This window comes from Pseudophryne corroboree, chromosome 8 (assembly GCF_028390025.1).
Source record: "Pseudophryne corroboree isolate aPseCor3 chromosome 8, aPseCor3.hap2, whole genome shotgun sequence".
NCBI classification, from domain to species: domain Eukaryota; kingdom Metazoa; phylum Chordata; class Amphibia; order Anura; family Myobatrachidae; genus Pseudophryne; species Pseudophryne corroboree.
Window position 1 is genome coordinate 305278430 of NC_086451.1, and position 27547 is coordinate 305305976.

The window sequence follows — 27547 nt, forward strand, 5'->3', positions numbered from 1 at the left end:
TTTCCAAGAAGAACTGGAGGCACTAGTCTGCACCTGCTCAAAGGCCCCTAGAATCTTGGCACCCTGGGAATCTGCCCAGTGTTGCCTATATGTCAAGATGACCTTTCCTCCCGGTTTTGATAGGACTGTCCCACCGCTCCTTAATCTGTGTTAGGAGATGCTAAACCGCTGCTGCAGTCACAAAAATAAAATTAATGGTGTTGTTCATATATATCCAAATGTCCCGATTTGGAATTCATTAATAAGATTTCTCCAGAAGTGTATTTTTCTAATATGTTGGTAAGTGTACGTTTTAGTAGATTAGATTATTAAATAAGATCCAAAAGGGGTTAGGAAACTCACATTTCTAGGTGCATTGCCTGTTAAAGAGTAAACCAGAGCCTCCTTTTTCTCCCTGCAAAATAATTCATTTTTTGCATATCCTCCATGGGAAACCATCTAGCAGCTGTCATACTGTCATACTGCCCTTTATATGTGATAAGCACATGAACTGTACAGGCACAATTCATCTATTATAATAAACATTTAAAAAAAAAACACATTAAAATGACAATCGTGATCTAAAATATAAAGATAATCAGGCATCCCGGCCAACTCATCACATAAAGATAAATGAGGCTCAATTGAGCAGTATTTTGAGTAAAAATTTAAAAGTTACAGTTAGTGAATGGTCCTGAGCCTAAGTGACATTTTCCTACAATCCCAAAGGTAGATCAGCACAATGCAGGCATCAGGCAAATAGGAACATTTGCAGAACAGAAAAAAGAGCTACAAAATAAACATCTGCAGCCAATCATCATTTCTCTAACGTCCTAGTGGATGCTGGGGACTCCGTAAGGACCATGGGGAATAGACGGGCTCCGCAGGAGACAGGGCACTTTAAGAAAGAACTTGGATTCTGGTGTGTTCTGGCTCCTCCCTCTATGTCCCTCCTCCAGACCTCAGTTTGAATCTGTGCCCGGACGAGCTGGGTGCTGTTTAGTGGGCTCTCCTGAGCTTGCTATAAGAAAGTATTTTGTTAGGTTTTTTATTTTCAGGGAGATCTGCTGGCAACAGACTCTCTGCTACATGGGACTGAGGGGAGAGAAGCAGCCCTACTCACTGAAGATAGGTCCTGCTTCTTAGGCTACTGGACACCATTAGCTCCAGAGGGATCGTACACAGGAGCTCACCCTTTGTCGTCCGATCCCGGAGCCGCGCCGCCATCCCCCTCGCAGAGCCAGAAGACAGAAGCCGGGTGAAAGAAGCAAGAAGACTTCAAAATCGGCGGCAGAAGACTCCAGTCTTCACTGAGGTAGCGCACAGCACTTCAGCTGTGCGCCATTCCTCCCACACTACACCCACATATTCCGGTCACTGTAGGGTGCAGGGCGCAGGGGGGGGGCGCCCTGGGCAGTAATTAGGACCTCTTGGCAAAAGTTAGACATATATACAGTTGGGCACTGTATATATGTATGAGCCCCCGCCATAATTTTGTACAGAAACGCGGGAAAGAAGCCCGCCGCTGAGGGGGTGGGGCTTCTTCCTCAGCACTCACCAGCGCCATTTTTTCTCCACAGCTCCGCTGAGAGGAAGCTCCCCAGGCTCTCCCCTGCAGATTCACGGTAGAAGAGGGGAAAAAAGAGAGGGGGGGGCACATAAATTAGGCGCAAAAACATAATATACAGCAGCTACTGGGTTAACACTAAGTTACTGTGTGATTCCTGGGACATATAGCGTTGGGGTGTGTGCTGGCATACTCTCTCTCTGTCTCTCCAAAGGGCCTTGTGGAGGAACTCTCTTCAAAAAAGAGCATCCCCTGTGTGTGTGGTGTGTCGGTACGCTTGTGTCGACATGTTTGACGAGGAAGGCTATGTGGAAGCAGAGCGGGAGCAAATGAATGTGGTGTCTCCGCCGACGGCGCCGACACCTGATTGGATGGATATGTGGAAGGTTTTAAATGATAATGTTAATTCCTTGCATAAAAGGTTGGATAAAGCTGAAGCCTTAGGACAGTCAGGGTCTCAGCCCGTGCCTGATCCTATATCGCAGAGGCCGTCAGGGTCTCAGAAGCGCCCACTATCCCAAATAGTTGACAATTGGGGGCGCGTCTCCGAAATTTCAGCCACAAGTGGGTTCACTCCCAGGTAGATCCCTGGGCAATAGAGATTGTGTCTCAGGGATACAAGCTGGAATTCGAAGAGATGCCCCCTCACCGATACCTCAAATCGGCCCGGCCAGCTTCCCCCTTAGAGAGGGAAATAGTGTTAGCTGCAATTCACAAATTCTATCTTCAGCAGGTGGTGGTCAAGGTTCCCCTCCTTCAACAAGGGAAGGGTTATTATTCGACCATGTTTGTGGTTCCGAAACTGGACGGTTCGGTAAGACCCATATTGAATTTAAAATCCCTGAACATATACCTGAAAAGGTTCAAGTTCAAGATGGAATCGCTCAGAGCGGTCATCGCAAGCCTGGAAGGGGGGGATTTTATGGTGTCTCTGGACATAAAGGATGCATACCTTCATGTCCCCATTTACCCACCTCATCAGGCGTACCTCAGATTTGTGGTACAGGATTGTCATTACCAATTCCAGACGTTGCCGTTTGGTCTCTCCACGGCACCGAGAATATTTACCAAGGTAATGGCGGAAATGATGGTGCTCCTGCGAAAGTAAGGGTTCACAATTATCCCATACTTGGACGATCTCCTCATAAAGGCGAGGTCCAGAGAGCAGTTGCTGATCAGCATAGCACACTCTCGGGAAGTGTTACAACAGCACGGCTGGATTCTAAATATTCCAAAGTCGCAGTTGATTCCTACGACTCGTCTGCCCTTCCTGGGCATGATTCTGGACACAGACCAGAAGAGGGTTTATCTCCCGATGGAGAAGGCTCAGGAGCTCATGACACTGGTCAGAGACCTATTAAAACCAAAACAGGTGTCGGTGCATCACTGCACGCGAGTCCTGGGAAAGATGGTGGCATCATACAAGGCCATTCCCTTCGGCAGGTTCCATGCGAGGACCTTTCAATGGGATCTGTTGGACAAGTGGTCCGGATCACATCTTCAGATGCATCGGCTGATCACCCTATCCCCCAGGGCCAGGGTGTCTCTACTGTGGTGGCTGCAGAGTGCTCACCTCCTCGAGGGACACAGATTCGGCATTCAGGACTGGGTCCTGGTGACCACGGATGCAAGCCTCCGAGGGTGGGGGGCAGTCACACAGGGAAGAAATTTGCAAGGTCTGTGGTCAAGTCAGGAGACTTGCCTGCACATCAACATCCTGGAACTAAGGGCCATATACAACGACCTACGTCAAGCGGAGACCCTGCTTCGCGACCAATCGGTTCTGATTCAGTCAGACAACATCACCGCAGTGGCATATGTAAACCGCCAAGGCGGCACAAGGAGCAGGGTGGCGATGGCGGAAGCCACCAGAATTCTTCGCTGGGCAGAGAATCACGTAAGCGCACTGTCAGCAGTGTTAATTCCGGGAGTGGACAACTGGGAAGCAGACTTCCTCAGCAGGCACGACCTCCACCCGGGAGAGTGGGGACTTCATCAAGAAGTCTTCGCGCAGATTGCAAGTCGGTGGGAACTGCCACAGGTGGACATGATGGCATTCCGCCTCAACAAAAAGCTACAGAGGTATTGCGCCAGGTCAAGAGACCCTCAGGCGATAGCTGTAGACGCACTAGTGACACCGTGGGTGTTCCAGTCGGTTTATGTATTTCCTCCTCTTCCTCTCATACCCAAGGTGCTGAGAATCATAAGAAAAAGAGGAGTGAGAACAATACTCATTGTTCCGGATTGGCCAAGAAGGACTTGGTATCCAGATCTGCAAGAAATGCTCACAGAGGACCCATGGCCTCTGCCTCTAAGACAGGACTTGTTGCAACAGGGACCCTGTCTGTTCCAAGACTTACCGCGGCTGCGTTTGATGGCATGGCGGTTGAACGCCGGATCCTAGCAGAAAAAGGCCTTCCGGATGAGGTTATTCCTACGCTGATAAAGGCTAGGAAGGACGTGACGGCTAAACATTATCACCGTATATGGCGAAAATATGTTGCTTGGTGTGAGGCCAGGAATGCCCCCACGGAGGAATTCCAGCTGGGCCGTTTCCTTCACTTCCTACAGTCGGAAGTGACTTTGGGCCTAAAATTGGGTTCCATTAAGGTCCAGATTTCGGCCCTGTCTATTTTCTTTCAAAAAGAACTGGCTTCTCTGCCTAAAGTTCAGACGTTTGTAAAGGGAGTGCTGCATATTCAGCCCCCTTTTGTGCCTCCGGTGGCACCTTGGGATCTTAATGTGGTGTTGAGTTTCCTGAAGTCACACTGGTTTGAGCCACTAAAAACCGTGGAGTTAAAATATCTCACGTGGAAGGTGGTCATGCTGTTAGCCTTGGCTTCGGCTAGGCGTGTGTCAGAATTAGTGGCTTTGTCACATAAAAGCCCCTATCTGGTTTTCCATATGGATAGGGTAGAATTGCGGACCCGTCCACAATTTCTGCTGAAAGTGGTGTCATCTTTTCATATGAACCAACCTATTGTGGTGCCTGTGGCTACTCGTGACTTGGAGGATTCCACTCCGAGTTACTAGATGTGGTCAGGGCTTTGAAGGTTTATGTAGCCAGAACGGCTAGAGTCAGGAAAACTGAGTCGCTGTTTATCCTGTATGCACCCAACAAGCTGGGTGCTCCTGCTTCAAAGCAAACTATTGCTCGCTGGATCTGTAACACGAATCAGCAGGCTCATTCTGCGGCTGGATTGCCGCTGGCAAAATCAGTAAAAGCCCACTCCACAAGGAAGGTGGGCTCTTCTTGGGCGGCTGCCCGAGGGGTCCCGGCATTACAGCTTTGCCGAGCAGCTACTTGGTCAGGTTCGAACACTTTTGCGAAGTTCTACAAGTTTGATACCCTGGCTGAGGAGGACCTTGTGTTTGCTCATTCGGTGCTGCAGAGTCATCCGCACTCTCCCGCCCGTTTGGGAGCTTTGGTATAATCCCCATGGTCCTTACGGAGTCCCCAGCATCCACTACGGACGTTAGAGAAAATAAGATTTTACTTACCGGTAAATCTATTTCTCGTAGTCCGTAGTGGATGCTGGGCGCCCGTCCCAAGTGCGGACTTCTTCTGCAATACTTGTATATAGTTATTGCTTAAATAAGGGTTATGTTATAGTTGCATCAGGATTGATCTGATGCTCTGTTGTTGTTCATACTGTTAACTGGGTAAGTTTATCACAAGTTATACGGTGTGATTGGTGTGGCTGGTATGGATCTCGCCCTTAGATTTACCAAAATCCTTTCCTTGTACTGTCAGCTCTTCCGGGCACAGTTTCTCTAACTGAGGTCTGGAGGAGGGACATAGAGGGAGGAGCTAGAACACACCAGAATCCAAATTCTTTCTTAAAGTGCCCTGTCTCTTCCCCATGGTCCTTACGGAGTCCCCAGCATCCACTACGGACTATGAGAAATAGATTTACCGGTAAGTAAAATCTTATTTTCCTTTATAAGCACTGAACAAGTGTTGTGCCCCGAACACACGGGTAGAGATGTGTGCTGAGCGTGGGGCGCTCATTTCACCCAGCAATGAAATGAGCGATCTGCTAGATTGTGCCAGGTGAATCTAGTACCAGCGATCGCTGTGTGGCATACACACGGAGAGATCCGTGCTTTAAGGGGGGTACACACGGAGCGATAATCTAAGCAATCTGACTAGATTGCTTAGAATTTCAGGAAGATCGCTCCGTGTGTAGCCCTAACAGCGATAGCGATGCGCAGCCCCGCGCATCGCTATCGCTGCTGCTAGATTGGCCTGCATGCAGGCCAATCTAGCGGGGTCGCTCACTTCACCCGCTGGGTGAAGTGAGCGGCCCCCCCGTCTCCCCCCGCACGCTCAGCACAGATCGCGCTGTGCTGAGCGCCGGGAGAGATGTGTGCTGAGCGGTTCGCTCAGCACACATCTCTCCAGCATCGGGCCGTGAGTACTGGCCTTAACTGCTAAGCAATCTAGTCAGATTGCTTAGAATTTAAGAACTGATCTCTCCGTGTGTACCCCCCTTTAAAGTTCTACCAAGATAATGGGCCATTTATAGAAGTAGATACTAGAGTAAAGTAACTTTCGGAGATTTTCACAAAAAATTCTTAATTCTTCATAAAACTATTTGTGATATGCTGATTAATGTCGTTGTGTTGGAATTAGAGGAAAATCATATTTAATTGCAATAACAAGTGATCCTTTTGTTTACAAATTGACTTATTTTATCAATCTTACAAGATCAATCATTCTAATTTTTTTCAACATAATTTGTGTAACAAATGTTCCGGGAGAGTTGGATTTGTGTATAATGTATATTTAAAGTGTATAAACAAAGAAAACTGTCATATTTTTCAAGAGCTGTTCTTCTGTAAAGTGATGGTGAGACCCTGGTGACTAGGGTTCTTATAGTAGACCATAGGATCTATGTACTAAGTCATGGAGAGAGAAAGTACCAACCAACCAGTTCAAACACAGCCTGTAACGTGATGCAGTGAAGATACCGGCTGTCGGGATCCTGGTAGTCAAAATAAAGATGCCGGAATCCCAACACCCATCAGAATGCCTATGCCGGAACCCCGACAGGGTCAGGAGACAAACACCGGAATCCCGACAGCCGGCATCCCCAACTGTATGTTTAGCGTGTGAGTTAGGGCCGAGGGGGGTTAGGTTTAGGTGCCACCCAGGGGTGGGGGTGGGGTTAGGGTTAGGCTGCAGGGGCGGGGGTGACGGGGTTAGGCTCCGGTAAAATGAGGGGTTAGGCACTACCAGAAGGAAGGTTAGGTTTAGGCACTAAGGTGGGAGGGTTAGGGTTAGGCTGTGGGGAGGGGGGTTTGGTTTAGGCACCACCGGGAAGGGGGGGTTAGGGTTAGCCACTAAGGGGGGAGGTTAGAGTTAGAGGTGGTTAGGGTCACACATTCCGAACCCCCTGTAACAAGGCAGTTAGGAGCTGATAGGAAATAGTCCCTAAAAGGACAGCAGCACATAGCATGCATAACATAGTGTGTAATACACCCTAACTGTCAGCAAGTTTCTAATACCCAAACAGGAGAGGTACAGTTTTGAAGATCACAACATTTTTAGGTCCCTTAATTTGAAATCTGATTATGTATTACTAAATAGGTAAATTATTAATGATAATTTAGAATTACCTTGTAGTGTTTATGTTTTTAGTTAAAATATATATATATACTTAAATAAACAGTAAAATAATTTGAGTGTAAAACATAATAAATTAATATGAACCAGAGTGATCTTATTTCACCTTTTGACCCTTATCTTTTTTCTGCATCACATACTATTTAGAAAAATCTATAAAAATGTATAAAAATTAACAGGATGTGGGCCAGCAAATTGCTTATCTCCCAACTGTCCCAATTTCAGTGGCACAATCCCGTTTTTATGGGACTGTCCCATTGTTTCCGTGGGCAGCAGTGTCCGTGGTGGGGGGTGGTTGGTGGGGACACTCTGACATTGCTGCAGAGAATGGGGGCTGTCCGGGAACTCCTGGAGTGTTGGGAAAGACCCCTGCATAAATAAAACAGGGGGTGTAGCTTGTGGATTTGGCATTCTCCATGAGTCCATGCCCCCTTGTCGGCAAGCTATGCGCTCCCTTGCCACTATGGCACGCACCATTTGTCCCAACCTCTAATACACACAAGTTGGAAAGATGTCCAGTTCAGTGTAAAAAAAAACTATAATAAAAAAAATCTTTTATCACAATGGTCCTGAATACTGGCTCCAACCATTGTACTAGTTATAGGAGGCATGGCTCCTGTGTTCTGACCTCCTCAGTTCCTCCAAATCTAGCAGACATAGTTTAGTGGTTTTGTATTATGCTTGAGTCATTGTTTGCATATGTCGATAATCAGTTATCAAATCCCCCCACTGGCGTATCATGATCATGGCTGCTAATACAGAGTTATCTCTCCCCTTTCATGGGCCTCTGCCAAAGAAAAAGAGCAGGACCGTGTTTACCTTGCTTGTACCTGCATGGATAATGGATGCAGGGTACTCATTGCCATGCTGGATAATGGGAAAGATCCAGAAACTCAGAGTATACAACTATTTAAACCAAACCCTCTGTCACTCCTATCAGGATAGCCTTTTTTGGTGAAACTCAGTAACAGTCTCCCTAACCCTTTGTCAGGATCACAGCAGTGATGTGCGGTGGGGTGAGGCAGAGCCTTTCCTGTCACACTAACGTTTCTGACAGAGTTTTAACTGTATAAAGTATATGAAAAATACAAAGAATATTTTTAAATATCTTCTTTGCATTATTATAATCACATCCAAAACTCTGGAGTAAAAGGTCTATGATCAAAACTCACCAGATTTCCAGGAGTTTATACTGCTGTGCCTGTGTATAATGCTCAGATGTACCTTTGGCTCAAATATTGAGTGTAAATCTGGCTCTGGTGCTAGGCAGTGCCTCCTGAGTATGGAGGCCAATCCGGAGGATCTTGTAATACTGGGCAGCGTTGAGCGTCCTCAGGAGGCTCAGATGCTGCCTGGTTCCCTTTACGCAGCGTGACGTGAAGTCACAGGTCACACTGCGCAGCCAGTCAACACCCACAGGAAGTGTCCCACCACCCCTCCCACTGGTGTTGGATGGTAAATTATGGGAGCGGAGCGGGAACGGCCACACAGGACATAAACCAATCCCGGGTATCCTGGGAATCATGGAATTGACCATTTTTCAATACCGATACCCGGGATTGAAAAAAATGCCCAGGATTGGCCACCCTACTCCTGAGCCATTAAGCTCACCGCATGTCCCTGGATCACAGCTATGCAATATATGCATGGGTAGCAAAGCTGTTACACCACAGCATTGTTAAGTGTAGACAGGAATGGTAGGAGATATGTACAAATAACATAAACTGGCTGCAAGGTGATATGATAATGCTGCTGTTGCCGGAAGTGCCTGTTTATGTTGGTTACACAGGATGTCCAGTTCCCCCTGAGCAGGATGATTTTGGGTACACAATATTTTTGGTTTTCTCACTTCCATTTCTGTAAGTTATTTTAGTTTATTCATTAGTCATTATTACAGCTCATTAAAGTTTTCATCCAAATCCATCCAGTGGAAGGCTCAGAACAGGCTTCCCGGGTCAAAGTTCTGGCCAGCATACACCAACGGAAGGTCCATCTGGAACCCTAACCCTACCATCCCCACCCCCCCATCCTTAAAACCTGGCCAGGATCCAACTGGACCACCTCATGTCGGTTTCATCCCAGTGGGTGCAAGGGTGTCCGGATGCATAACCGGACAAACAAACAGACCAATTAATTTTATATATAAGAAGATAGAGGTTGTCGACCCTTGTTTTAGACAAGTGGCATCAGCTGCTTATCTTCTAAAGACCAGTACTCACTGGCCGATGTGAGAGAGATGTGTGCTGAGCGAACCGCTCAGCACACATCTCTCCTGCCGCTCAGCACAGCGCGATGTGTGCTGAGCATGCGGGGGGAGACGGGGGGGCCGCTCACTTCACCCAGCTGGTGAAGTGAGCGACCCTCTAGATTGGCTTGCATGCAGGCCAATCTAGCAGCAGCAATAGCGATGCGCGGGGCTGCGCATAGCTATCGCTGTAGGGGGTACACACGGAGCGATCATGCTTAAAATCTAAGCAATCTGTTCAGATTGCTTAGATTTTAAGAAGCGATCGCTCCATGAGTACCCCCCTTAAGTCATCATAGTAAGTGTTGCTCTCCACCATATAAACAATTCTGCACACAATTATTCCTACATACCTTTAAAACAAAGCAATAGAAACAAATGTTTTGTTTTGTTTTTTATAATGGATAATGTTATTGGTACTGTAACAGAAGCCAAGAAGATGCACAAGCCTCAGAGAAAGTGCTGAGTGAAGTTCACAGTTAATTATTTTGCAACCTCTTTTGGAGGAAGTGGCTATAGTAGATTGCTGCAAATACTTTGTCAAAGAGATCATATTTGTGGGCCCAGGATCTAACCAATAAATATAAACTAAATTTTTGTGTTTTTCTGCATAGATTTGCCTGTAAAACCTGAGGGTGAAGTACAGACTATGGGGTAATTCAGACGTGACCGCTTGCTAGCGTTTTTTGCAGTGCTGCGATCAGGTCAGAACTACACATGCGTATGCACTGCAATGCGCACGTGCGTCACACAGGTACAAAATGGATCGCCGCTCAGCAATGGGTTTGTGCGAAGAATCCATTTGCACGGGAGATCGCAAGGAGATTGATAGGAAGAAGCCTGTTGTGGGTGGTAACTGACCGTTTTCTGGGAGTGGTTGGAAAAAGGCAGGCGTGTCCATGCGTTTGCAGGGAATGTTCCTGACATCAATTGTTCGCAGTGGCTGAGTAAGTCCTGGGCTACTCGGAGACCGCACAAGATCTGTTCGTACAGCTCTGCTACACATGCGTTCGCACACTTGCAAAGCGAAAATAAACTCCCCTATGGGCGGCGACTATGCGAATGCAGGACTGCAAAAAAACCCTAGTGAGCAATCAGGTCTGAATTAGGCCCAATGTCTATAGGAGGAACCAAGAACTAAGTTTAAAGCTTCACATACTTGTTCAGTTTCTATAAGACAAAGCCTTCTGCCTACATCTTACACAGCATTCCAATATATGCTTATTTCTGGTAATAGAGTTAGTTGAGGTAAAAAAAAAAAAAATCAATGCACATATTCACAGTTAAAAGAAACAGGATGCTGGATGGTTTCTGTTTGACACACCCAAGTTATATAATTAACCAGTGTCTCTAACGCCCAGGATGTTTTCACAGCTCATACTGTAGCTTCACATGTATCTGGCTGCTTACAAAATGTATCATCTAATACTAGAGAAATATTGATGATACGCATCACGTATTATTGCTCACTTTAATCTGGGCATCAAATTTCAATTATCTATATTTATAAGTAAATAATAAATAACTGTTGGTTTACCTATGATCAGAATGAGTAAGTGTTAGATTATACAGTAAATTAGGTACAACTACAGTTATATACATTAACCATTAAAAGTTAAAGTTGATCTGAGCGAGCATGCTCTTCCCTAGTGGGGTATTTTCAGGAGAGGATCAGTATGATTTGCTGGCAAATGGGATCCAGAGTTTTTTGATGCAGACAGGGGAAAGTAAGGGGTGATCCCCCCTCTCCCCAACCCCCTAACCCTCCCCCCTGCAGCCTAACCCTAACCTCCCCCTGTGGGTGCCTAAACCTAATCCCCCCCCCCCCACGCTGCCTAAACCTAATCCCCCCACCCCCACCCTTGCCCCCTCGGGACGCAGACCAGCCCTAACCCTCCCCCCAAGCCTAAACTAAACCAAACGCCCCCCCCCCCCTCCCCAGCGGCTTACCTTACTTGCAGTGCGGTCTGTTCTCATTCGGGATCCCGGGTGACGGTATTCCGGCACCGGGATGGTGTACTCATTCTGGATGCCAGTGTCGCCATTCTGAATAGGGTCGGTATTCCAGTGTCGGTATTCTGACTGCCGGGATATCGACAGCCGGGATCCTGACTGCATCCTTTCAGGGGCCCCAGTGTGGCTTTTAAACCGCCTATTGACCTACAGTATAACCTTTGCTTATGTAATCTTATAATACAAAAGAATAAATACAGAGCCATTTAGACTTGACAAGTTAAATTGAATATATTAATTGTCAATTTATTTGTCAATGTAATTTTTTTGGTTGTATGCTAAAATGACAAATCTGGTGGCAAACAGGAGTGAAGCCAGACTTATACCCCTTTCAGACTTACAGAGCTGGGTCGCACCCGGGAATTTGTACACGGGTGCTTCCCGGGTGCGACCCGACTTAAGACCCCTTTCAGACCTGCAGCCCAACACGGCATATTGTCAGGTTAGTGACGTTACCGCCAACACGACAGGAGGCAGCACTTGGAGATGATCATCTCCAAGCACCGCCTCCTCCTATGCACGGAACGGGTGCCCGGTCACCATGACCCGGTTTACCCGTTCACACTGGCGCGCATCCTAGATCGATTCCGGCTTCAACCCAGGTTGCGACCTGGGATGAAATGCCAGGACGCTCGACAAACAAACTCACGCCAACTCAGCGCCACCAAGGGATATGAATAGTGCATCCATTGCCAAACGATAGCTAATTAAGGCCTCTTTGGTCTAATTCCATTCATACCTATTTGTTACTTTGTACAACCCCAGCAAAAGCCACAGCTGCATGCATAGCCTAACAGGGAATGACCCCATTGACCAGTAGAAAGGCGCCAAGGGGATTTTGCAGCTTTCTATTGGTCCTCCCCCTTACAGCCATTTCCATCAAATATAATAGCAGTGTATGCTACAATGTATTATACGGTAAAGTGTAGTATTCAACAACAGTTGACTAAATTGCTTATGTTATATTGTAGAAACCAGCCATTACTTTACCTCTTGGTCTTTTAATAGTCTACTATATTTAGACAGCTTCTCCACAGGCAATTATTTCAGCATGTTCATCTGTTTAGAGATGATTATAAAACATTTCAGGTAAACCAAGGCAAGCAACACCAGCTTGATAGATTTGTATAAATACATAATTGATGGTTGCCTGAGAAAATGTGACATTTCTTTTATTTTCGTCACCACAAAGATGCTATTTTAGAATTAGTTACCCCCGCACAGCAATTAGTTTGAATGAGCTATACGCTGGTATCTATCACTCACAAAAGTTCTTCGATGAATTAAACTTGTGTGTATGTTAAAGGGAAAACAGCCTTTTGTCTAGGCCAAAAATAGCTTGTGCTGAAAGTTCCGTTGATTTATTCTACAGTTTCCCTAGCTTTTACAATTGTATTCCCTGCACAGACACATCAAAAAGCCACTTGGCTTGGCTTCCAGGAGTTGTTAACTGCATAGATGTGGAGTGCTTCCCTTTGTGCTGAGATTTGCATACCTGGCCGTGCTTTATACTGGTTTTGTTTTTTGCAGTTGACTTCGGTGTAAGTGCCCAGTTGGACAGAACTATAGGGAGAAGAAATACATTCATTGGAACCCCGTACTGGATGGCACCCGAGGTCATAGCATGTGATGAGAATCCAGACTCAACATATGACTATCGAGTGAGTCTTTTTTCTTTCTTTTAAACAAGGCACATTTTCACAAAGGAAACGCATCAGATTCATGTGAAAACAAATTCTGTGTCATTAGTCATCTCCTATTCTGATAAACACTGGACTCACCAGACTTTCCTAAAGGAAGTATGCTGACTGTGTAAGAATCACTTCCTAATAGGTTACTGGGGAAAAGTTATTGTTGAAATGCTTTCTGCACCCCAAGGGAATTCGGATTTCCAGCTGTAAATACAGATGATCAGTCTGCTCTTTTAGTGTATTTGTATAATGCATTGTAACTGCAGGATTGCATTCACTTTTACAAAAAGAATGCTACAGTACAAATATTATTACTGCAGGTGTTGAGTTTCATAGCGTGGAAAGCATGCTTGCTCTGCACTCACATTGTTTGTAGCGATCATATAATGCATACCCTCCAACTGTACCTTTTTGGCTGGTACAGTACTGTTTTTTTATGGTCTGTATCGGCCAAAAGGGGCTTTGTACCGATTTCAGTGTGTCTCTTGTCCTATAGAGTCCTATGACAGCGTTGCATGACCACTCCCCCTTTACCCATGGATACGCCTCTTTTCAAAGTTTGTACAGATTGTTTTGTTTTTGTATGTTGGAAGGTGTGATAATGTATGTAAAGAAGACATCAAATAAACACTTAAGGCCCATACACACTGGGCGATTTTGAGCTGAAAGCAGGTCACTTTTGGTGTGTTGAGCTGCTTTCAGCTCAAAGCCGCCCAGTGTGTATGAGCAAGGGATGAGCAGTGAGCGCTGATGCGCGCTCCCACTTCATCGCTGCCGGCCACCGTTCATCTACTGGTATTACCAATAGATGAACGGCAGGGTGAGCAGCTTTCCATAGCGTCCTGCTATGGAAATCCGCTCACCACCGCTGACATCGCTGGGCAGGGGGGAAAAACGCCCAGTGTGTATGCACCTTTAGGGGACTATCCTATTAGTAGCGGTACTTAACTGATGGAAATGTTAAACATTGCACAGAGGTATTATTTGTGGGATAGATAGACAGACAGACAGACAGACAGTATATAAATTCATACGGAATAAATATCCCAGGCAGCTGCCTGGCTGGCCTGCCCCATTACTCAGCATTAGAATTTCATGTTCCATCCTATGCAACATTGCTGCAGTTAAGAATTCAAGTTTAGCGGCAACTACACTAGAGACATGATGCCATAGAACTTACCATCTACTTTTCATAAAATAAAAAGCTGCTGTATTTTAATTAATGTTTTGCTATGATATTCCTCCCTCTTCAGTAGACTGTCTATTCCATTTTAAATAGGCCACATAAAACAGGAGATATAATAATATAACAATTGAATCTATATAGTCAAAACAATGAATGTTTCTGTAATGGAAAATAAAGCAGTTTCATTATTTTTAATGCTTTAAACAGTCACCTTCAACAAAAATTATATTGAATTTAACTTATTAAAGCATGGTGTATTGGGTAATACCCAAGGACAGTACATAGCTGAAGTATACTTCTCTAGCAACTACAGTTCAAGGTTAAATTATATCCAGCTACCCCCACCCGTTAAATTATATCCAGCTACCTCCTCCCTCTATGCCCCTCCTCCAGACCTCAGTTAGGGAAACTGTGCCCAGAGGAGATGGACAGTATGAGGAAGGATTTTTGTAAATCTAAGGGCGAGATCCATACCAGCCACACCAATCACACCGTATAACTTGTGATACACTACCCAGTCAACAGTATGAACAACAACATAGCCTCGGGTCAACCGATAAACTATAACATAACACTTATGTAAGCAACAACTATATACAAGTCTTGCAGAAGAAGTCCGCACTTGGGACGGGCGCCCAGCATCCTCTACGGACTACGAGAAATAGATTTACCGGTAAGTAAAATGTTATTTCTCTAACGTCCTAAGTGGATGCTGGGGACTCCGTCAGGACCATGGGGTTTAGCGGCTCCGCAGGAGACAGGGCACAATAATAAAAGCTTTAGGATCAGGTGGTGTGCACTGGCTCCTCCCCCTATGACCCTCCTCCAAGCCTCAGTTAGATTTTTGTGCCCGGCCGAGAAGGGTGCAATCTAGGTGGCTCTCCTGAGCTGCTTAGAATAAAAGTTTAAGTTAGGTTTTTTATTTTCAGTGAGTCCTGCTGGCAACAGGCTCACTGCTACGAGGGACTTAGGGGAGAGAAGTAAACTCACCTGCGTGCAGGATGGATTTGCTTCTTAGGCTACTGGACACCATTAGCTCCAGAGGGAGTCGGAACACAGGTCTCACCCTGGGGTTCGTCCCGGAGCCGTGCCGCCGACCCCCCTTGCAGATGCCGAAGTTGAAGAGGTCCAGAGGTCCAGAAACAGGCGGCAGAAGACTTTCAGTCTTCATAAGGTAGCGCACAGCACTGCAGCTGTGCGCCATTGTTGTCAGCACACTTCATACCAGCGGTCACTGAGGGTGCAGGGCGCTGGGGGGGGGTGCCCTGGGCAGCAATGTATTATACCTTTTTTATGGCTAAAATACATCACATATAGCCCTTGAGGCTATATGGATGTATTTAACCCCTGCCAGAACTCACAAACTCCGGGAGAAGAGCCCGCCGTTTTAGGGGGCGGGGCCTATTCTCCTCAGCACACGGCGCCATTTTCCTGCTCAGCTCTGCTGTGAGGAAGGCTCCCAGGCTCTCCCCTGCACTGCACTACAGAAACAGGGTTAAAACAGAGAGGGGGGGCACTTATTTGGCGATATGATTACATATGTGAAAATGCTATAAGGGAAAACACTTGTATAAGGGGTTGTCCCTGTATAATTATAGCGTTTTTTGTGTGTGCTGGCAAACTCTCCCTCTGTCTCCCCAAAGGGCTAGTGGGGTCCTGTCCTCTATCAGAGCATTCCCTGTGTGTGTGCTGTGTGTCGGTACGTGTGTGTCGACATGTAGGAGGACGATGTTGGTGAGGAGGCGGAGCAAATTGCCTGTATTGGTGAGGTCACTCTCTAGGGAGTCGACACCGGAATGGATGGCTTATTTAGGAATTACGTGATAATGTCAACACGATGCAAGGTCGGTTGACGACATGAGACGGCCGGCAAACAAATTAGTACCTGTCCAGGCGTCTCAGACACCGTCAGGGGCTTGTAAAAACGCCCATTTACCTCAGTTGGTCGACACAGACACAGACACGGACACTGACTTCAGTGTCGACGGTGAAGAAACAAACGTATTTTCCTTTAGGGCCACACGTTACATGTTAAGGGCAATGAAGGAGGTGTTACATATTTCTGATACTACAAGTACCACAAATAAGGGTATTATGTAGGGTGGGAATAATCTACTTGTAGTTTTTCCTGAATCAGATAAATTAAAGTGTGTGATGATACGTGGGTTTCCTCCGATAGAAAATTATTGGAGGTATACCTTTTCCCGCCAGAAGTGAGGGCGAGTTGGGAAACACACCTTAGGGTGGATAAGGCGCTCACACGCTTATAAAAACAAGTGGCGTTACTGTCTCCAGATACGGCCGCCCTCAAAGAGCCAGCTGATAGGAAGCTGAAAAATATCCTAAAAAGTATATACACACATACTGGTGTTATACTACGACCAGCAATCGCCTCAGCCTGGATGTGCAGCGCTGGGGGGGCTTGGTCGGATTTCCTGACTGAAAATATTGATACCCTTGACAGGAACAATATTTTATTGACTATAGAGCATTTTAAGGATGCATTTCTATATATGCGAGATGCGCAGAGGGATATTTGCATTCTGGCATCAAGAGTAGATGTGATGTCCATATCTGCCAGACGATGTTTATAGACACGACAGTGGTCAGGTGATGCAGATTCCAGACGGCACATGGAAGTATTGCCGTATAAAGGGGCGGTCCATCGGACCTGGTGGCCATGGCAACAGCTGGAAAATCCACTTTTGTTACCCCAAGTCACATCTCAGCAGAAAAGGACACAGTCTTTTCAGTCTCAGTCCTTTCGTACCCATAAAGGCAGGCGGGCAAAAGGCCAGTCATATCTGCCCAGGGTTAGAGGAAAGGGAAGAAGACTGCAGCAGGCAGCCCATTCCCAGGAACAGAAGTCCTCCACAGCTTCTGCCAAGTCCGCAGCATGACGCTGGGGCCATACAAGCGGACTCAGGTGCGGTGGGGGGTCATCTCAAGAGTTTCAGCACGCAGTGGGCTCACTCGCAAGTGGACTCCTGGATCCTACACGTAGTATCCCAGGTGTACATTGGAAATTCGAGACGTCTTCCCCTCACAAGTTCCTGAAGTCTGCTTTACCAACGTCTCCCTCCGACAGGGAGGCAGTATTGGGAAAAAATTCACAGGCTGTATTCCCAGCAGGTGATAATCAAAGTACCCCTCCTACAACAAGGGAAGGGGTATTATTCCACACTATATTGTGGTACTGAAGCCAAACGGCTCGGTGAGATCTAAAAGATTTGAACAATTACATACAAGGGTTCAAATCAAGATGGAGTCACTCAGAGCAGTGATAGCGAACCAGGACGATATGGTGTCACTGGATATCAGGGACGCTTACCTACATGTCCAAATTTTGCCCTTCTCACCAAGGGTATCTCAGGTTCGTGGTACAGAACTGTCACTATCAGTTCAGAAGCTGCCGTTTGGATTGTCCACGGCACCCCGGGTACTACGGACTACGAGAAATAGAATTATCGGTAAGTAAATTCTTATTTTTCTCTAACGTCCTTGAGGATGCTGGGACTCCGTAAGGACCATGGGGATTATACCAAAGCTCCCAAACGGGCGGGAGAGTGCGGATGACTCTGCAGCACCGATTGAGCAAACATGAGGTCCTCCTCAGCCAGGGTATCAAACTTGTAGAACTTTGCAAAGGTGTTTGAACCCGACCAAGTAGCAGCTCGGCACAATTGCAATGCCGAGACCCCTCGGGCAGCCGCCCAAGAAGAGCCCACTTTCCTAGTGGAATGGGCCTTAACCGATTTAGGCAATGGCAAACCTGCCATAGAATGCGCCTGCTGAATCGTATTACAGATCCAGCGAGCAATAGTCTGCTTTGAAGCAGGAGCGCCAACTTTGTTGGCCGCATACAGAACAAACAGAGCTTCAGTCTTCCTGATTCTAGCCGTTCTGGTCACATAAATCTTCAAAGCCCTGACCACATCCAGGGACTCGGAATCCTCCAAGTCCCGTGTAGCCACAGGCACGACAATAGGTTGGTTCACATGAAAAGATGAGACCACTTTTGGCAGAAAGTGAGGACGAGTCCTCAACTCTGCCCTATCTACGTGAAAAACCAAGTATGGGCTTTTATGTGATAAAGCCGCCAATTTTGAAACACGTCTTGCCGAAGCCAATGCCAACAACATGACCACTTTCCACGTGAGGTATTTCAACTCCACAGTTTTGAGTGGTTCAAACCAAGGTGACTTGAGGAAACGTAACACCACGTTAAGATCCCAAGGCGCCACCGGAGGCACAAAGGGAGGCTGAATATGCAGCACACCCTTCACAAAAGTCTGTACTTCAGGAAGAGAGGCTAATTCTCTTTGAAAGAAAATGGATAAGGCCGAAATTTGGACCTTATGGACCCTAATTTTAGGCCCAAAGTCACTCCTGTTTGAAGGAAGTGAAGTAGACGGCCCAAATGGAACTCCTCCGTAGGAGCAGCTCTGGCCTCACACCAAGAAACATATTTTTGCCATATACGGTGATAATGTTTTAACGTCACGTCTTTCCTAGCCTTGATCAGGGTAGGAATGACCTCCTCCGGAATCCCTTTTTCCGCTAGGATACGGCGTTCAACCGCCATGCCATCAAACGCAGCCGCGTTAAGTCTTGGTACAGACAGGGCCCCTGCCGCAGCAGGTCCTGCCTTAGAGGAAGAGGCAACGGATCTTCTGTGAGCAACTCTTGCAGCTCCGGATACCAAGTCCTCCATGGCCAATCTGGAACAATGAGGATTGTTCTGACCCTGCTTATTCTTATTATTCTCAACACTTTGGGTATGAGAGGAAGAGGAGGAAACACAGACCGATCTGAACACCCAAGGTGTCACCAGAGCGTCCACCGCTACCGCCTGAGGGTCCCTTGACCTGGCACAATACCGCTTTAGCTTTTTGTTGAGACAGGATGCCATCATGTCTATTTGAGGCAGTTCCCACCGACCCGTGATCTGTGTGAAGACTTCTTGATGAAGTCCCCACTCTCCCGGATGCAGGTCGTGCCTGCTGAGGAAGTCCGCCTTCAAGTTGTCCACCCCTGGGATGAACACTGCTGATATGGCCTTCCGCCCAGCGTAGAATCCTGGTCGCTTCTGCCATGGCCACTCTGCTCCTCGTTCCGCCTCGGCGGTTTATATGAGCCACTGCCGTGACATTGTCTGACTGAATCAGAACCATTTTTTCCCGAAGCAATTCCTCCGCTTGACGCAGGGCATTGTATATGGCCCTCAACTCCAGGACGTTGATGTGGAGACAGGTCTCTAGATTTGACCAGAGACCTTGGAAATTTCTTCCCAGTGTGACTGCTCCCCAGCCTCGGAGGCTTGCGTCCGTGGTCACCAGGACCCAGTCCTGAATGCCGAACCTGCGACCCTCTAGTAGGTGAGCACTGTGCAGCCACCACAGGAGAGATACCCTGCTCCTGGGAGACAGGGTGATCCTTCGATGCATTTGTAAATGGGACCCGGACCACTTGTCCAAGGGGTCCCATTGAAAAGTCCTCGTATGGAACCTGCCGAAAGGGATGCCCACGTATGAAGCCACCATCTTCCCCAGGACCCGCGTGCAATGATGCACTGAAACCTGTTTTGGTTTCAATAGGTTCCTGACCAGGGCAATGAGCTCCTGAACCTTTTCGACCGGAAGAAAAACCTTTTTCTGGTCTGTGTCTAGAATCAGGCCCAAAAAAGTTAGACACGTTGTAGGGACTAGCTGGGACTTCGGTATATTGAGAATCCAGCCGTGTAACCGCAACGTCTTCATGGACAGAGACACGCTTTCCAGCAACTTCTCCGAGATCTCGCCTTTATGAGGAGATCGTCCAAGTATGGGATAATTGTGACCCCCTGCCTGCGCAGGAGCACCATCATTTCCGATGGCGCTGGTGAGTGCTGAGGGAGAAGCCCCGCCCCCTCGGCGGCGGGCTTCTGTCCCGCTCAAACTTACTAAAATATGGCGGGGGCTCTTTTATATACATCGAGATGAGTCAATTGGTTCCCTTGGCGCATGGGGAAATCTATGTAACAATATATTACTTTCCTAAATACAGTAGTTGATTTCTACTTTTCTGCGTTCCCCCACTCACGTTGGTCTAAAGTGGGTGGCACACATAAAGGTATCTTTATCCTTTCCTACGCAGAGCTCAGAGTCTGAAAGTAGTCTATGAATGTCGTACCCCAACTCACACGGCAATAAAGGTCTGGACTCCTATCAAGGTTTCTTTTAGTCGCCGTCTCAATACGGTCCAGAAAATCCTTCCTCGCCACAAGGTGATGTCATTAACATGAAAAATAAAACAAGGGTATCCAATGTGTAGTATTCCCCTTATTATATCTCGTATATTATAATATATGTAAATAGCTTCCGTGCCTTAAATACACCCTGGAAAACTCCAATGTGCCCGGTGTTTTTAAAGAATATGTGTTGTCGGCATATCACCCCTTCACCAGTTGTAGCAGATAGAGTTTGCGTACCCCTAACTCACACAGTGAACGTTGGTGTAAATCCTATCACGGTATCTTTATATTGCATACTTTTATATTGCATCCTTAAAAATCATATGTGAAGGTCCCAAACAAGCACACATGTGCAGAAAAAAAGTTCTTCTTGAAAAAGGTCCAAGAGACCGAAACGCGTCGACTGCTGTGTGAGTAGCCATTTTTCTGACAGATAATTTTTATGGATTAATGTTTTAATGGACTATTTTTATCTTTTTTGTTATATGTGATTTTTTTTTAAAATAAACTGCGTTGAACTTTTTTTCTGCACATGTGTGCTTGTTTGGGACCTTCACATATGATTTTTAAGGATTAATTATTGAAAGACTAAATTGGTGTTGAAGATCAAGAACTTCCGTACCAAAGGTCTTTGTTTCAGGGTCTGATTTGAGACTATTTTATGAAGTAAGGAACAAGTAAAAAGATACCTTGATGCGATTCAAACAACATACCCACGTGTGAGTTGGGGTACGCCCATTTAATGTATTGTGTGCAATATAAAGATACCATGATAGGATTTACACCAACGTTCACTGTGTGAGTTAGGGGTACGCAAACTCTATCTGATACAACTGGTGAAGGGGTGATATGCCGACAACACATATTCTTTAAAAACACCGGGCACATTGGAGTTTTCCAGGGTGTATTTAAGGCACGGAAGCTATTTACATATATTATAATATACGAGATATAATAAGGGGAATACTACACATTGGATACCCTTGTTTTATTTTTCATGTTAATGACATCACCTTGTGGCGAGGAAGGATTTTCTGGACCGTATTGAGACGGCGACTGAAAGAAACCTTGATAGGAGTCCAGACCTTTATTGCCATGTGAGTTGGGGTACGACATTCATAGACTACTTTCAGACTCTGAGCTCTGCGTAGGAAAGGATAAAGATACCTTTATGTGTGCCACCCACTTTAGACCAACGTGAGTGGGGGTACGCAGAAAAGTAGAAATCAACTACTGTATTCAGGAAAGTAATATATTGTTACATAGATTTCCCCATGCGCCAAGGGAACCAATTGACTCATCTCGATGTTGTCCATTCAGTTAAAAGTTGGATTAGGGGTGATATCCATTAGAGTCAAGAGTTTCCATAGGCTGCATCCCCTTGCGTCACTTTTGTAGTGTTTACAAAAATATCTTTTCCCCATTGTATTTGCTCTTTTATATACATGTACAGTGCCCACCTGTACATGTATATTGTCTTTTGCCATAATAGAGGTGTTATATTGCTGCCCAGGGCGCCCCCCCCCCCCCCCTCTGCGCCCTGCACCCTTACAGTGACCGGAGTATGTGAGATGTATGGGAGCAATGACGCACAGCTGCAGTGCTGTGCGTTACCTCAGTGAAGCTGAAGGCTTCTGCCGCCTGACGTCTTCTGATTTCGGTTCTTCTGGCTCTGTGAGGAGAACGGCGGCGCGGCCCTGGGAGTGGACGCCCAGTAAGAACCTGTGTTCAGCCCCTCTGGAGCTAATGGTGTCCAGTAGCCGAGGAAGCAGAGCCTATCTTAGACAAGAAGGTCTGCCCCTCTCTCCTCAGTCCCTCGATGCAGGGAGCCTGTTGCCAGCAGTGCTCCCTGTAAAAAAGTAGAAAAAAATCCAAGCAAAAACGCTTGTAGGCAGAGAACTCAGGAGAGCTCTCTGCAGTGCACCCATCCTGCTCTGGGCACAGTGTAAAACTGAGGTCTGGAGGAGGGGCATAGAGGGAGGAGCCAGTCCAAAGCTTTCTTAAAGTGCCCTATCTCCTGCGGCGCCCGTCTATTCCCCATGGTCCTTACGGAGTCCCAGCATCCTCAAGGACGTTAGAGAAAACATATTGCCCTTAAAAATTATGGTATTTGCTCCTCATGACCCTGTGTACCTCAGTTATACATTTCTTTAATCCCTGAGCATGCTAAAGAGCTTTAACGGAACATCAATATATTATCCTTTATTTGACAAGGGTTCCGCAACGCCTTACAAAATACAACAACTGACTAAAACAAGAAAACTGTGACAGTACATGGTTTATAAACATTGCTGTATTGGCGATCATAACATTCAAATAAGCAGCAAGGCAGCAGCATCCAAGGGTTAGGTACCAGTGTAGGGAGTATGATGTAGAGGGAAAAAGAAGCACATACAGTAATGGAAGAGGGCCCTGCTTGTGAGATCTTACATTCTAAGGATAGGGAGCGACAGACAGACAGACAGACAGACAGGGGTGACACAGATGAGTTAGACAGTGAGCATGGGACAGTGGATAAGAATGAGATCTGGATGGCATTAATGAAGAAGTGGGTCTTGAGAGCCCATTTGAAGTTTTGAAGAGAGGTGCAAAGTCTGATAGGGAGAGAATTCCAAGAGTAAAGAGCAATACAAGAAAAATATTTGAGGCGGGAGTGGGAGGAAGTAATGAGTTGGCAGGAGAGATGGCATTCATTTGTGGAGCAAAGTGGGCAGGTGGGAGTGTGAAGGGAGATTAGGTCAGCTATGTAAATGGGAGAGCGCTTTGTAAATCAGTGTGAGAAGTTTGAATTGAGTTTTAAGGGAAGGCAGTGTAGTGCTTGTAGGAGAGGGGAGGCAGATGTAGTGCGTTTGGAGAGGGCGATGAGGCAGGCAGTTAGGAGTGGAGAAAGGTGGGAGTCTGGGAGGCCAGACAGGTTATTTATATGCAATCACACCAAATAGCCAGTTTGCAACTTAGCGCCTTTTTTCTTACAATGTGCATCTTGTTCGCAGCATTAAAGCAACACTGCAAGTATACACTGGCCACTGGGGCTGGCAGTACTTGTATTTCTGTGTGCGACTATGTGTATAGAAGTTTTCAATAAGAACAGCCGCAGCTATTCCTCCCATCAAATAGCAGCCTAGCTTTCCTGGTACACGGAGAGCGGATTTGTGTGTGGTTACGATGCGATTAAGACAAAATATTAGGAAAAAGTACATTTCGCTACCCACAGTGGAGCGTTTAAGTCTTGCATTATATGGCAGAAAGACACTAGATGTATGAGCACACATCTGAACATTGGTAGTGGTACATTAACATAAGATGACCACTTCATAGATGACAGGGTGGAAGTGAAAGTCATTATTAAATATGTACTGTACATATTCTTGTGATAGTATACGTTTTCTAAGGCCATGAGATTAATCAGATTTAGCAATTCCATTACATTGCTCAATATCACAAAGGTCTTTAGTTGACGCAGAGACCATTTCTTAGAATGATAAGTATATCTTTGCATAATCTCATAAATCCTTCCCAGACCTCAGTAAAGAGGAAGGGCATGGAGGTGGCATGGTGAAATTATTTTTTGCATACTATGTCTTTTCTAGATTTTTTTTTTTTCACAAGAGGGTTTATTTTTATAATCCTCACTTACATTCCTCCCGTAACTTCCTCTAGACTCATGCAGGCAGTTTTTGGCACATTGGCAGAGTTTTTGGAACGTACTGTAAGTGTTCTTGTGACAAAGGCCCAGATTTATCAAGCCTTTGGGAGTGATAAATAGCACACTGATAAAATAACAACCAATCAGCTCATATTTCAAACACAGCCTGTAACATGGCAGTTAGGAGTTGGTTGGCCGGATCGATACGACTCAGCACCCGTTCACTAAATAGAGGAGAGGCAGCGCTTGTAGATCATCTCTAAAAGGCGTAGTGCACATACCTGGGTGCGACTCAGAATTTATGTATACAGTAAAAGCGGTATAAGTGGGAAGTTCAAGTGCAAAGCATTTTGTACCTGGTGGAAGGGGTCAGGAGAGACAGGAAAACAATTGCACAGTGAAAGAGCAGTCCCTGGTGTTTCTGCTAGATGAGTCTCCATATAAAATGCCTAATAAATCTTAATAAATAAATGTAATCGGTGTACTACATCTTCAAACGATGCCAAATTATGGGTGTTTGTTCCCTGTCCATCTATGTCCAGGAGTGTGGAAAAAATTGCCTTCATTATCCATGACAGTAGCTGCATTCTCATGAAAACATTTATAGGCGATCAGATGTGCTATTTTTAATGCCATTTAGAAAGAGACTCTAGAAGGGGATGCGGTCAAGATCCCGCCGGACGGAATCCTGGCGGTCAGAATACCGACACCGGAATCCCAACCGGCACAATCCCGACATATTCTCCCTCTGTGGGTGTCCGCGACACCCATAGAGGGAGAACAAATTAGTGCCCGCAAGGGGCTGCGTTGCGCTCGCCCCCTTTTGGGATTGTGCCGGTCGGGATTCCGGTGTCGGTATTCTGACCGCCGGGATCCCATCCGGCGGGATCTCGTACTGATCCCTCTAGAAGAGCTGAGGCAATGATAGCATTTCATAGCACTACAGTATACTATACAAAGGAAGATTAATTAGCTAGGCAGCAAATATCACTACCTTTCCTCATTTCTAGGTTGAGTAAAGACCAAAATGTGGCTATGGGAGTTGGGGTGGTAAGATAGGTTGAAATGGAGTTCTCTCACCAGCTTACACTTAACTTCCTGAACTTCATTGAAATAACATACTGTACACTTTTATAGATTCAAAGAAGCACATTTATTGACTACTATGATTTCATATACATCCTGTACTCATTAGAATGATTACATAATGCAAATGATCCAGTCCCAATTACCGAACCTTGTTTTTGGAAATCTATTAAAGCAGCAATCTCCCAGAACACAGCAAAGTATCTGTTACACATTCACCTAAACACCAACATTCTGTCTATTATCCGTCACAGTGATGTGGTTTTAAATAAAAAACAAAAACAAACCTTTGTTGTAATAATGTTTTATCTATGAATAATAATAAGGTCTTTGATAAGACTTAGAATAACTGAACATGGGTTAAAAAAAAAAAAAAAAAGAATAATTGTTACACTATTAAAGATAAAGACTAGTGGAGGCAGCCATTTTGAGGGCTGAACTAGGCACTGCAGCGACACCCTTTGCCTCATGCCTTAGTGGTGTAAATTATACCCAGTGAATCGATAGCTGAATATTGGTTTAGCTCATACAACTGCCAAATCAGATTCATTTTCTAATGATGCTTTGCTAATTTCACTGTTTTACTGACTCCACAGAGCGATCTTTGGTCTTTGGGAATCACAGCCATAGAAATGGCAGAAGGATCTCCCCGTAAGTAAAAAAAATGCAGCATTACAGTATATCAAATCTCATCCCTACTTACAATGGACTTCCTGGAGCGAGTACTAAGGCAAGTAATGAACATAACTTTGCACAACAGGTAATTAGAGGATGCGTTAGCCAGTGTTGGACTGGGGCATATAGGGCCCACTGGGGGGATGCAGTTGTAGAGGCTCATGTTAGGGGTGTGGACAGTCTGCAGAGGGGGTGTGGCCTGCCACCTCATTGGTTTGACTAACCATTAGAGAGTGCAAGGTCTGGGCCACTTCATAAATATATACAGATTAATAACAGCAATGCACTGTAGAAAATACACCATAGTTCAGTATAAGGTAACATATGTATAATGTATAATTCAAGTGCACAGTCTGGAACCTGATCCTTAGAGCAGAAAGTGGGCCCCCAGGCAGTAGGGCCCACCGGTGGTTTCCCCTGTTCGCCTGTGGGCCAGTCCAAGCCTGGCATTAGCCATTTATTTAAAACAGATATTAGTTTCAGATTTTGTCACCAGGTGGCAATGTGGCAATACAAAATCACTTGAAGACACTACAATGTGTTCTCCAATGCATACCACCTAACCTCCTGATTTCAGCAGAACAGCCCCTTTTTGGGCATTGTACTGCTGTCCCACCAATGGTACGCAGTGTCCTGCAGGCGGGGGGAGGTAGGGGGAGCACTAGATCATTGCAGCAGTGCAGTGGCAGAATACTGAATGGATGCTGTGCGCATGCATTGTGGTCCACAACAGTTTCAGAGAACCACATTCACTGTAGCAGAATGTAGAGCGTCATTTGGAACTACCACTACATGACGTATAGTGCTGTCTTTCAGATCTGATAGGGTATGCACCCTGCAACTGGTGACACAATCTGTAACCTTTTATTTCCACTAAATGGTTAATGCATCCTCTGAAGTTCCTGTCTTCTAAACTTCTCTTGGTTACAAGTCTTAGATCTCCCACCAGAGTTCTTGATAAAAGTCCCTCACCTTTTAGATTGTAAGCTCGCAAGAGCAGGGACTTCTTTCCTCATGTGCCTTTCCTTTTCTTACTTACACTATCTTATACTCCATACTCCCTTTGATGGCACCTAACCCCGGGTTTTCTATATCTGTTCTATATTGTACAGGTACTGTAAGTGTTGTTTTCTTGTTTGCTCATTTGATTATGAACTGTGTAATGGGCGCTGCGGATCCCTTGTGGCGCCATAGAAATAAAGGATATTAATAATAATAATAAGTCTAGCAACTGAAATGTTGAGCAGACAGAGGTTGTCATTAGGATTCTTTTACACACATGCTATATACAGTAAACACAATACAGTACATGCATATTTTATTTGAATAACATCATATATACTGTAAATGTAAAATGTGACATTAATAAAGAATGTATATATATATATATATATATATATATATATATATATATATATATCCATTCTTTATTAATGTCACATTTTACATTTAACAAGCTGCTGCGGAAAGGAATTAATCCAAACTTAATTAGTTATTACAAGCTTGATCAATTTGTGGTAATATATTTATTATTGTTTTTGCCTGCAAGTAAGTTTCCAACAGTTTAGCAATGCAATTTCAACATTTAAATTACAAAA

General features: G+C 45.6%; 1 protein-coding gene across 1 annotated transcript in view; it reads left to right on the forward strand.

Annotated features, from left to right (window-relative positions):
- NRK (Nik related kinase) overlaps positions 1 to 27547 on the forward strand; it is a 511622-nt gene that overhangs the window by 260352 nt on the left and 223723 nt on the right. The window contains exons 7-8 of the mRNA XM_063937359.1: positions 12964 to 13094; positions 25871 to 25925. Coding sequence (XP_063793429.1) covers positions 12964 to 13094; positions 25871 to 25925 — 186 coding nt within the window. The remainder of the gene's footprint in view (positions 1 to 12963; positions 13095 to 25870; positions 25926 to 27547) is intronic.